The sequence below is a fragment of the Caenorhabditis briggsae genome (assembly GCF_000004555.2).
Source record: "Caenorhabditis briggsae complete genome, chrI, whole genome shotgun sequence".
NCBI classification, from domain to species: domain Eukaryota; kingdom Metazoa; phylum Nematoda; class Chromadorea; order Rhabditida; family Rhabditidae; genus Caenorhabditis; species Caenorhabditis briggsae.
This window is the reverse complement of record NC_013489.2, coordinates 8,874,235-8,885,870: the sequence shown is the minus strand read 5'-3', so window position 1 is coordinate 8,885,870 and position 11,636 is coordinate 8,874,235. Positions and strand designations below refer to the sequence as shown.

At 37.9% G+C, this 11,636-nt stretch overlaps 6 protein-coding genes across 6 annotated transcripts; 3 read left to right on the top strand and 3 right to left on the bottom strand.

Annotated features, from left to right (window-relative positions):
- Positions 1-62: 62 nt before the first annotated feature.
- Positions 63-3,296, bottom strand: Cbr-twk-30 (the record flags this gene model as incomplete). Its single annotated transcript, XM_045239185.1, is given in 14 exon segments — positions 63-102; positions 279-396; positions 666-798; positions 1,181-1,359; positions 1,410-1,564; positions 1,625-1,778; positions 1,838-1,971; positions 2,025-2,151; positions 2,202-2,261; positions 2,317-2,649; positions 2,692-2,821; positions 2,840-2,974; positions 3,023-3,121; positions 3,162-3,296. The coding sequence occupies 14 exon segments, from the start codon at positions 3,294-3,296 to the stop codon at positions 63-65; spliced, it is 1,932 nt and encodes a 643-aa protein (XP_045094847.1).
- Positions 3,297-3,889: 593 nt separating this feature from the next.
- CBG12374 lies at positions 3,890-4,317 on the top strand (the record flags this gene model as incomplete). Its single annotated transcript, XM_002639612.2, has 2 exons — positions 3,890-4,033; positions 4,126-4,317. The coding sequence occupies 2 exons, from the start codon at positions 3,890-3,892 to the stop codon at positions 4,315-4,317; spliced, it is 336 nt and encodes a 111-aa protein (XP_002639658.2).
- Positions 4,318-4,873: 556 nt separating this feature from the next.
- CBG12375 lies at positions 4,874-5,729 on the top strand (the record flags this gene model as incomplete). Its single annotated transcript, XM_045239167.1, has 3 exons — positions 4,874-4,969; positions 5,336-5,422; positions 5,616-5,729. 3 exons carry the CDS (start codon positions 4,874-4,876, stop codon positions 5,727-5,729), a joined length of 297 nt encoding a protein of 98 aa, XP_045094848.1.
- Positions 5,730-5,836: 107 nt separating this feature from the next.
- Positions 5,837-6,112, bottom strand: CBG25273 (the record flags this gene model as incomplete). Its single annotated transcript, XM_045239163.1, has 2 exons — positions 5,837-6,057; positions 6,109-6,112. 2 exons carry the CDS (start codon positions 6,110-6,112, stop codon positions 5,837-5,839), a joined length of 225 nt encoding a protein of 74 aa, XP_045099282.1.
- Positions 6,113-7,165: 1,053 nt separating this feature from the next.
- Cbr-rps-15 lies at positions 7,166-7,725 on the bottom strand (the record flags this gene model as incomplete). The annotated part of the gene is made up of 3 exons (XM_002639614.1): positions 7,166-7,291; positions 7,341-7,563; positions 7,619-7,725. 3 exons carry the CDS (start codon positions 7,723-7,725, stop codon positions 7,166-7,168), a joined length of 456 nt encoding a protein of 151 aa, XP_002639660.1.
- Positions 7,726-8,658: 933 nt separating this feature from the next.
- Positions 8,659-11,373, top strand: CBG12377 (the record flags this gene model as incomplete). The annotated part of the gene is made up of 9 exons (XM_002639615.2): positions 8,659-8,936; positions 9,296-9,400; positions 9,448-9,659; positions 9,711-9,925; positions 10,162-10,307; positions 10,356-10,470; positions 10,517-10,879; positions 11,108-11,224; positions 11,278-11,373. The coding sequence occupies 9 exons, from the start codon at positions 8,659-8,661 to the stop codon at positions 11,371-11,373; spliced, it is 1,647 nt and encodes a 548-aa protein (XP_002639661.2).
- Between the last annotated feature and the right edge of the window lie 263 nt (positions 11,374-11,636).

The window sequence follows — 11,636 nt, the reverse complement described above, 5'->3', positions numbered from 1 at the left end:
TCCCTGAATAACCCCATTATCGATTTGCTCATCTGATATTTCTTTCCAAGTACAGTAAACCATTACATGTTCCGAAGCCTTAAAATACTTTTTCTTCTGCACCTTTATTTTACCGTAATCAAAAAAAACCAGAAACCCTAATTTTTGCTTGCCATTGAATAGGAAGAAAACAGTAAGTAAATGCTGAGTTTTTGCGTTATTGCTACCCCTCATTAGGTCGTCTCTTTTTCAAAAATCGGAATTCGATAGATTAAATCATGCGTTCTTCCGGTAGTCACATTTTATGTTTACAGGTGAAACATACTCTCCAGAAGTATATTCCGCTTTCTGCGTAAGTCTCAAAGTTATGTGGGAGTTTGTAATGTTTAGATTTCAGGCCGTTTCGAGACAATGCCACTAACAGACATTGCTGATGTGGACATCGATCCAAAAGGTGTATTCAAGTATATTCTGATTCAGGTATGGTAATTTAAATGACAAAGTATTGTATTATTCAATGAGTCAAAAACAAGTCAAACAGCAAAAGAAACATAATCGCGCTTCAGTAGCGCTGTAGTTTCATTTTCTTCCTTCTCGCATATTGAATCCATAACATCAATAGTTTTTGAGTGCCCAACGCCTGAAGATTTGTAAAGATTACAATTTTCTCACTTAGAATGACTTACAATGTTTATGGAACTCAATTTTATCAGTTTTTATAAAAAGGGCCCTTGAAAGAGGAGACCTTTGTCCATCTTTGAAAACAGCAGTGGCACTGAACATGTAGAACCAATCGAAACGTAGATCTGGGAAGACTACCTGTAAATTTATAATTTAATAGTCCCAACCATACTTGTAACGGGCCGGGCCGGGCCGGGCTTTTTCCGGAACTTCGGAGGCCCGGCCCGGCGGGCCCGTCATTTAACTAGTTTCGAAATTTTCAAAAAACACATAAGGGGGGACCCTTATGTGATTTTTTTTGAGTTTTTCGATCTTTTTTGATCAGGCAGACAAACAATCCGAAATACGGATTAAAAATGGAAACAATTATATTGAGAGCTCAAAATTTGGCTCAAAAATACATAATTTTTGACACCGGGCCCGGGCCTTGAAAATTTCCTCAGGCCCGGCCCGGGCCCGGCCTTTGGCGGGCCAGCCCGGAATTTTACAAGTATGGTCCCAACTTCTTTTCGGATCTCACTCTTCTTCCGTTCACTGGAATTTTCTCCCACTCTGAAAGTGATGCATTTGGATTCTCGGTGAAGTACACAACATAGTTTTTGACTTCGTGAGATTTTTTATATGGTGGTTCCCATGTCAGTTCAATAGTATTAGCATTTAGACGTGTTGCCAATATATGTTGAGGGCTCAGTTGGGGTTCTGAAATTGGAAGAAAAATATTGCGTAATTTTGAATTCAATGAAACTCACCAGTATATTGAACTAAGTATACAGCCTTGCTCTCTCCAAATTTATTATGAGCTGTGATTCTGAACTCGTAAAGGGAGCAAGAATCGACACTCATTATCTCAACTGTGTTTCCTTTTATTCCTCGGAGTTCTCTAACTTTTGCGTCTTCATTGTGTCTGAATGCACGTTCCGTTGAAAGCAAATGTATCCCCTTTCTGTAAAGGCTTTCGACTTACTTCAACCGGTATCGAATGTTATACGTCAAATCTGGATCGGGTGAGAAAGGTGGAGCCCAGGCCAGTCTGACAGAGTACGCAGAAGTACTAACAACTTGACAATCACTTGGTGGGTCTGGTGGTAGTCGGGCGAACATGAATTTCTCATTTGGTACTGGAATAGTACTGATTTAGATCAAATTATTTGGTGAAAGTTAGAAAAAAGATACTCACGAACATGACTCCCTCGTCGCTTTTCCTTCTTTCTCTTTGACTTCTTTCGGGCCAATTCGTTATAATCTTTATGAGCGAAAATCATTCCTTTGGCCAATTGTGCCAGTAATGAGGCCATTGCTGCTCGGCGTCTCCTGGAAAAATGGGATAGGATACTGATTCAAAAGTTCCTTTTAAAGGATCTCACCTGGCTTTAGCTTCTCTCAGTAGATAGAATGGATTGTTGCTTTTCAATTTTCTACCCAAATAGTGAATTTCCTTCAAGTACATTCTTCCAACCACATCCATACACATGGTAGTGAGAATCACACCGACTAGAAACATAATTTTTCAAAAAATTATTTTTCAAGTCTTGGAAACTGACCTACGACGAAAGCCAATGTAACCCAAATATTCCCAGGAGATGGTCGGATATCTCCAAAACCTATAAAAACAACTTGATATTGATCCCTGGTTCTCCTATAGTTCTTTCCACTCACCTACGGTTAGAATACTGATAAATATAAAGTAGAGGCTCTCGACATAAGTCCATGTTTCCCAATACCGTACCACCCAAGCAGCAATGCAACCATACACGAAAACAAACATGAAAACTGTCAACGGAGGGAACCGAACTAATCGAACTCGATCTAGAATCTCTTCTTCGTTTTCGTCGTCACCGAACATTGGTTGCGCTGGATCAGCTTCTACTTCTCCTTTTCGTTTTCGTTTCCATTCGAGACATTTGTTCCAAAGTTCATAATGCAAGAAGAATATGGTCTCTGATAGAAATTTGGCAACGTTTGCGACTGTTACCAAAGTTAGAGGTATTCCTGAATGAAAGTTTCGTTATCTGGTAAAGAATTCCTAGATACCTATCAAACAGTAGATAACTCCAAATAATCTTCCGCCAAATGTACTGGGTGCTACATAACCATATCCGATGGATGTCAGCATGGTAGTAGTGAAAAACACAGAATTTGCAAAATCCCATGTAGGAGAATCCTATATAAAAGTTAATACAAAAATCACTATATCTGGATCTACCTCATCGTATCCGTGTCTTACAGCTCTGTGAGCATAAAATACTGTATCGACATAATTGTTGAAATCGTCAACGGTTTCTGACTTTACGAATTTTATCAAGTCATCGACGGTCTATAAATATATCCTGTGTTTTTCTTTTGGAATGTCAGAATTGCTTACACCATAGTTATTTTTGTTCTCCTTGGCTAGATCCCATAGTCGATTCACATAATCTTTCGCATTCTGGTCTATTCGATCCATGTGATCTTTTTTGAGAGCCTAAACTTTTTTTTCACAATTTAATCAAATTCGGGCTTACATCTAAGTGTTCTCCTTCCAGCATTTGAAATACAATAGCTCCAAGAATAATATAAAGTATCACAGAACCAATCAAGAGTACGTGCAGAGAAAGGAATTTTGCCATTTTATTGCTTTCAACCTGAAAACAACTCATTTTGGGAAGAAGAATGAGGTAAAAAGCCCAAGAAGTATACGGTTGGATTACTTGTTGTTTGCAACCATCCATCATTTTTCGAGAAAAAAAATAGGAGACAAAATGATTTTGAAAAAGAGAAGTGAGCAGCAGTTGTCAAGAATAAATATTCTCCAAAAAAATAAAGTGAATATGGAGAAGATGAAATATGAGATGAGACCAGGAAACTCGTCAAGGTACGCACACAAAGTGGGCTCCTTTTTTCATTCTGGTACTTAAAATTTCCGATGATATTCCTCCACGAATGCTTTTTTTTCTTGCAATACAACTGATAAGTGAGAATAATAGTAGAATATAGAAACATGAGATTGTAAGCCAAGTGTTAGGGGTTGGTTGTGTTGAGCCAAAAAGAAAGAGGGGAGGAAGAATGTGCCAGATATATCCGCGATAGTCCGAAGAGCAAGAAGGAGCCCATCACAAGAAATCGGTCCCCAGGGTCTAGGAACACGCACACTTTCTTCTTAAAAGCACTACTTCACATTTCCCTAGTTTAGGCGAAAAAAAACCTCGGAGGAGGAGGAGGGGTATAATCGTAGAATTGGCGGTCGAAAACAATGGACCGCTTGAACCTAAAAATCATATTTGAGAAGTCGAAATTATATTTTCAGGTGACGGATACTGCATCCAAAGAGAAGAAGTTCATTGTACGCGGATATTACCGATGCACCTTCCATGACGACATTCTGCAGGAAACAAAGGTAATATAAAATAACAGAAAATCATAGCTGGTGTTACAAACTATATTCCTCATTCGGTATGAATGAATTTTTTAAAAATTCGAATTTTTCAGTCGACTGCTGCATCAGGTCTCAAGTTGAAATGTGTTGGAGGTGGCAGAATCAAACACGATGATTCTGGAAAGGATATTCTTGTGTATGGATATTCTCAGGGCTACGGTCGTGCAGATCATCAGATTGCGGTTGACATTTTGAAGCAGAAGTATACCGATTATCACATTGATTTCTCCAACGACGGATACTGAGATGTGCATTGATTCGCTTATATTATTAATAAAATCTTTCGTAAATATTGTATTTAAAATGTTCAGAAGTTGTTGATTGCATAAATAAACGAATAAACTCAAATTTTTGTTGCTTCGTTTGTACTGCCGAAAAATGCCGGTTCGACTTCCAAATACCTGAAATGTATTGCATTTTGTTACTGTTTTATAAAAAATCAGATTTTGAACTTCCTCCGAAACTTGAAGGAAAGATCAGGCAGAACAGAGATACGGAGACAGCGCATTATTGTGGAGCGTGTTGTGCGTCACGAAGTGTATAGGAGCGCTAGCGGTGAAGGCGAGCCGTCCATTGAAATAGTTTTTTGAAGCGATTTTATTGATTTTTTTAAGCGCCGGCACCAAATAATTAGCTTATTAGAAAATTGAAAAAGTCTTCAATATCCCGTCATATATTTTATAACATTTGTGAGCAGAAAGTAGCAACTTAGTCGCTTTTTTAGACCTTTATATTTATAAGCTCCTCAAACTGAAATATTTCTGTCGGAAATGGCTTGAATATGTATTTTCAGTTTTCAGAATGTCGCTCTCACTCTTGACTCCTCGTCTGGTCACCAAATGCACCGTCGCCCGCATTCTGGTCGTCAGAAACGCTTCCTCCAAAATGACCCTTGACGTAAGTTCCTTCTTTTTAAACTTTAAATACCTCGGAATGGATCTTTAAATACATGAATAATCAAGTCAAACTTTTTCAGTCAAAAAAAGAGGAAATCGCTCGAAAAATTTTAATTTTTAATATTCATCGATTTGATGACTAGAAAAAAAAACAAAATCGAAACATGTAGCTTGATTTTTGTAAAATGTGGCTCGGGCAAAATAATTCTTTTTGAGGTCATCAGATTGTTTGAGCGTTTTCATTTCTTCCTCGAAGAGATATCATTGTTCAAAATTGGCATGTATTTTGATCAAAATTCGATAATTTTTTCAATTAATTGTGACACCTTTCTTCGATAATAATCTGTGTAAATTCGATAAACTTCAGCATGAACAATCTATCAAGATCAGCGACCAACAAGGATTCTTCAAATATCAGCGCGATGTTTCTCGTGACGCTCGTTACTCCAACCCAGCTAAGCCAGGAGACACAGCTACCAGGTAAACAGCTGGAACATGAAACTCACTGAAGTATTCGTGAACATGGGTCAAATCTTATAGTTATTGTGTTCATCTTGTGAAAAAAAAACAATAAAAATTATTCATAAAAAGATAACCAGTTTTAACCATGCAAATTATATATATATATATATACTCCATGTTTTTAGATTCATGTTCCGCAAACTCGGACACGCCTACGAAATCTACCCACTTTTCGGACTTCTTGCTATCTGGTGTGTTCTCTTCGGCTACACTGTTTACTACTCCTTCGAAAAGACTGAGATCTGGCTTGACAGAAGTAAGTTCCGATTTCTGATTTGAATGCCTCATTCTTGTGCGTTTCAGGCCACTCAACTGCTCCATGGGACTGGGAGAGAATCCGCAACAACTACTGGAAGAAGCCAACTTTGGTCTTCGACCCATCTGGTGTTACCCACCAAAGACTCGAGATCATGGAGACCCTCCAAGACGAGATGGTCGCCGCCGCCAAGCAGAGAGGAACCAGATAAATTATCTTATTTCTTGTTCCAGCCTTTTTCTTTCTTGCGTTGTAGTACCTTTTGATCGAATTCTCTCGAATGAATAAATGTATTGTGACATCTTTTTTGTCTCAATAATGTTATGAGTCTAATTAATGAACTAAAAGGTAGCATTCGAGACGCATTTTAGAGTCGGTCCGAAGTAGTGAAGTTCCAATTGTCCCCTGCACGGTGTCCCACAAAACATTTTCGAGCTGCAAATTAAATTTTGATCTACAGAAAAAGAATTTGGCGCGATCACAGTTGCAGGTCTAAAACCCCATTTTCAGGATTTTTTATTAGATTTCGTGGAGATTCAAGATGGTTCAAATAATTCTTAAAAAATTAGTTAGTGGTTATAGAATCCTGTATGGTCCTTTTCCGGAAGAAAATGTTTCAAAAATGGAATTTTCCAGATTTTTTACAGAAAAAATGTATCTCCTCTTTCAGTTTTTGACATTTCTAGAAGTTTTATAGCTCAAAAGAAACGAAATAATTTATCCCTCCTTTTGTATGGATGAATTTTTGATTCGTCTGACAGAACTTTTTTTTATAATCAAAAAACACAGCAAAAATGCGATTTCGTGCAATTAAATTATTGCGGTTCTTTTGAGCTATAAAACTTCTAGAAATGTCAAAAACTGAAAGAGGAGATACATTTTTTCTGTAAAAAATCTGGAAAATTCCATTTTTGAAACATTTTCTTCCGGAAAAGGACCATACAGGATTCTATAACCACTAACTAATTTTTTAAAGAATTATTCTTGAATCTCCACAAAATCTAATAAAAAATCCTGAAAATTGGGCTTTAGACCTGCAATTGTGATCGCGAAAAATTGTTTTTCTGTAGATCAAAATTTAATTTGCAGTTCGAAAATGATTTGTGGGAGACCGTGCCCTGAAAATTTGTGCGGACACCTGTTGTGAAAATTATGAATTTCCTCAAAAACAGGACCAATGGAAATTCCTGAATAAGCGGTAAAATGCATCGAAGTCTCACTGCTTCATTTGACACATTACGATATACGTAGTCGTGTAAATCTATTGCTGAATTGCGTGAAGTATTCCAATAATCAGCGTCTTACATTAGAACATGCTGATTCTAGTGCTGTCATTCGACTCTGGATTTCTTTTCTTTAAATCATGAATTGAAGGAAAATATATAACTTTGAAACAAGTTTATTGTTCAACAAATAACTTTACTTGAGTGGGATGAATCGGGAAGAGTGAGTAGCTCCAATACCTGGTCTTCCGTGCTTGACTGGCTTGTAAGAGATAGCGAACTCTCCGAGGTAGAATCCGATCATTTCTGGCTTGATCTCAGTCTGAAAATCAAATCAAGCGTATTCTTCAAACTGTCGCTGAAACGCTTACCTGGTTGAAGACCTTTCCGTTGTAGATTCCGATAACTCCACCGACAAGCTCTGGAAGGATGATCATGTCACGGAGATGGGTCTTGACGGTAGCTGGCTTCTCGAGGACTCCAGCAGCCTTCTTGGCCTTCTGGACCTTAGCGATGAGAGCCAAATGCTTTCTCTTGAGTCCACGATCCAAACGTCTGCGCATGCGGCATGGGAGAAGCTTGGTGAATTGTTCACTAGAAAAATATTGATACAGTAAACATCCGAACATGTTTTGTTCTTTCAACATACCGGGACATGTCCAAAAGTTGGTCCAAGTCGACTCCTCTGTAGGTGAACTTGCGGAAAGTTCTCTTCTTCTTCAATTCGGCGAGATGAGCTTCATCTTGAGTAGCCATGTTTAACCCTGCAAGAACAATTATTGAGAACGAAATAGACCGAAATTCAAAATATGAACAACGAAAAGTAAGAAAATCTTCGCCAAATTAATCAACGTAGCTGTAATGTCCCAAATTTTAAAACGATCGTAGATGCTCATCACATGCAATAAATATCAAAAAAAAGGTTGCGATATTCTTTTTTCGTGTCATATATATATTTTTCATCAAATTCGTCTTAAAAAATACAGGAAACCACTGAAAAAACTGCTAAAAACATCGAAAAAACGTCGAAATCGGTGGAAACTTCACTGTCGACCTCTCTCCGTATCGTTCATCATTGGTTGAGTCGCTACGCAGCGAATTCTCATAGTTTTGGCATACTGCCAGTTGCCCACTGGAGCGCGATTCCTCGCCACTTTTTTTCTCGGTTGAGACCCCGCAAATTCTGGAGAAAAAAATTTCCGGGGAAAAAAAACTCCGGAGAAAAGTGGACGGAGTCAGGGGCGGAGCCTAAATTGCAACCCTGGCACGGTTTTGCCGCACGGTTTTTCTCGACTCCGCCCACTTTTCCCCGGAATTTGCGGGGTCTCCTCGGTTTTTTTTGCAACAAATTGAAGTTCTATTGAAAAATTAACAGAAAATTTACTTTGTATGAAAAACTAAGCCGGAAAGTATATATTGATCAACAAAAACCATGAAGAATATCAATTACAGGTTCTATAAAGCCAAGAACCGTCTTTAATGCCGGCTTTTTTTGCCAAAACGCTACCATTTTGAGCTAAAAAGCTTTAAAATCTCGTTATTTAACTGAGACGATATTTTTTTCTAAAAAATAGCATGATCCCAATATATCAATTCAGTAAATCTCAAGCTTTCGTCCTCGCTATCATTTGCCGTTCTTATCACACATTTCACCACACTTAACATAGTTTTTCATTTTATTTTTACAGAATGCGGTTAAACCTACTATTGTGCCTTTTCTTCTATGCTTCGGGTGAATCAATAAATCTTTCGATTGATCAAAAAGAACTAAGAGGAGAGTTCCATGATGAGACGAGAAGTTTAGTAGACTATGAAGACTTTTCTACGAACCTGACGGACTATGCCAGCCGTAGAAGCAGCGACGACGATAAAATCGTTCCGGAAGAGCAGAAAAAACAACGGGAAAAAGCTCAAAAAAACGACGAAGTAGATGAAAGCGATGATTCCAGCGACATCAGTGAAGAAAGGTAATTTGCATATCAGAGGTTTCCAACTTCACAGCCTATTATCTTCTATGGAGTCTATTTTTTCGATTTGTTTCAATTCAGACTTATTAAATTGTGGGGGAAATCAACCGATTATGACAAATTTTTCGACACCGCAACATCATCGAATGAACTGGAAGATCTAGACGGGTTTCGTATGAGATGCTAATACGCATGCTATCTGCTCTTCCACTTTCAATCTTTCCCTTCTCACTTTTTTAGTTACCTAATTTTGAATTCCTTTCAATTTTCACAAGTTTGATCAAACCTTCTTTTAAATTCTATCGGGTTGTTTTTCACAAAACATATAGTTTCCAACCATTAAAATTGCATTTATTCAGAGAACGAGACAGTGTAGATCACCAACATCTGAAGTCACTTACTGCGATCAAACCAGAGAAACATCAACCTGTTGCTGGAGTAATCAATTCTGCATTCAATGACCGGTAAGGTTTTGCATTATTGGATTCATGATGGATCTTCATTTTTTTAGAAAAACTTTCTCATGTCCTCGCACAAAGTTGGAGTTGGTAACCGGACGCTCTGTGGCTGATATTTCTCCAGAAGACATCACAATAATCGCCGCAATGGGTGATGCACTAGCAACTGGAATTGGATTATGGCCAAATGCTGATATCGAGTTTCGAGGCGCAAGTTTTCCAATTGGTGGAGATTCAACTATTGACGGATTGATCACTATTCCAAGTACGTCCTAAAATTTAAAGCTACTGAAAATTTATATCCCTTTGTTTCTAGATATCCTACGCGAGTTTAGTCCAAAAATAGTCGGTGTTTCGCATGGAATGGGTGCAGATCTTCCCGATCATCAGCTTAATGTTGCTCAGACTGGTGCTACAACAAAGGATCTTTACAGTCAAGCTGTAGAGCTGACTCGGAGAGTGAAGAAGCTGACTGAAGTGGATTATATGAACGAATGGATTATGATTATCATTACTATTGGAACCGAAGAGGTAATATAACAAGTAGTGATTTTCAAAAGTTTTACTTTTGGGAAAAAATATTCAGAAAGTGTTAATATTTCTCCCAAAATCTTAACGGTCCATCTTTTGGGAGATTCAAAAGATTCACGTGGCTCACAAAAATTTTTGAAATTTCAGTACTTTGATGTGAAAATTAAAACTTTTGAAATTCACTACTTGTTATATTATTATTTTAAATTTCGCAAATGCATCGGAATCCGTTTCAGATCTGTACAAAATGCGACGGACCATCTTATAATCACATTAAGAAAGCAATCATACATCTTCAAATCGAGCTTCCGAAAGCTCTCGTTGTACTTCTAGGACCTGTCCATGTTTCATCTTTTCATGAACAGAAATCGAATCTTCTCAAGTCGGTCACAACGAATATGGCTTATATTTTAAATATAACAATTTTCAGAAACCGTTGTCAGTGTTCTAGAAACCAAACAGAAGGATTTATGTACGACATCTCCAGGAAATGGTCTAGAGTTTGGAAAGATCTCCAGAAATATGTGGAAAATGGAGAGACAACGGTATTCAGTCTTTAATTTAGCTTTTAACTTAAGTACAAATTTTCAGAGACCTACCTTCGGTATGATCAGTTACCCAATGGTCACTATCACTTCGAGATATCCTAGTGGATTGTTCATCAGAGATAGGCCTTTGTTAAATCGAAGAGGCCATAACTACGCTACGAAATGGCTATGGAACAGACTGATTGGTGGTGATCTCTACAATCTGTCATCTGCGACATTGTCACAAGACAACTACTTCTGTCCTTCAGTTGTGAGTAGATTTTTTGAAGAAAATCATTCAGAGGATTCATTTCAGGGTTGCCCATATTTCCGAACATATGCGAATCATAAAAAATGCGAAACACTGACTTTCGATGAAGCGAAAGATCAGGAATTGATTTCACATAATGGAAAAACTATCAAAACGGTAAATTTGTTTTTTTCTTCATTCGATCGCTTTAGTTTCTGAATGTGCCTGCATTCCTGCATGATTATTCATTGTAGTCTCGTCGATCGATTCGGTTTCTGTACAACTTGGCAATGGTGGTTGTTGGTGCGGCATTCTGTACTGTCTGTATATTAGGAACATTTTTCTATCAAAGATCGAAAACGGTAGGACTTTCTTCATTTATTCTTCATAAGGATCAGTTTTCAGGGTGACCATGGACGATTTGAAATTGTTGAAGAACCGCAGAAGAAGTTGGAAGAAGCACAGAAGCAAGAACAAAAAGCATTGCTGACCCGTCAGAACACTCGAGCACAATCAGAAAATGTATGTTTTTAGAAATTACTCCTTATGTTTATGAATACAAAAACATTTTTCAGGCCACAAGTCCGACAGGTATCCAATTAGCCCCTATGTCTGTTGGAAGACATAAATCATTCCTCGGAACAATTGACGAGAAAAATTCCGATGTCTAAAACTCCTATGGAGTACTTCCTTTGCAATATTTTTAGAACCACATTAGTTTATACCATACTTGTAAAATTCCGGGCCGGCCCGCCAAAGCCCGGGCCTGAGGAAATTTTCAAGGCACGGGCCCGGCCCGGAAGGCCCGGTAGCAAAAATTTTGTCATTTTGAGCCAAATTTTGAGCTCTCAATACAAATTTCTCCATTATTTTTTGTGTTTTCGGATTGTTTGCCTGTTTGATAAAAAAATATCAACAAAACTCGAAAAAAAAT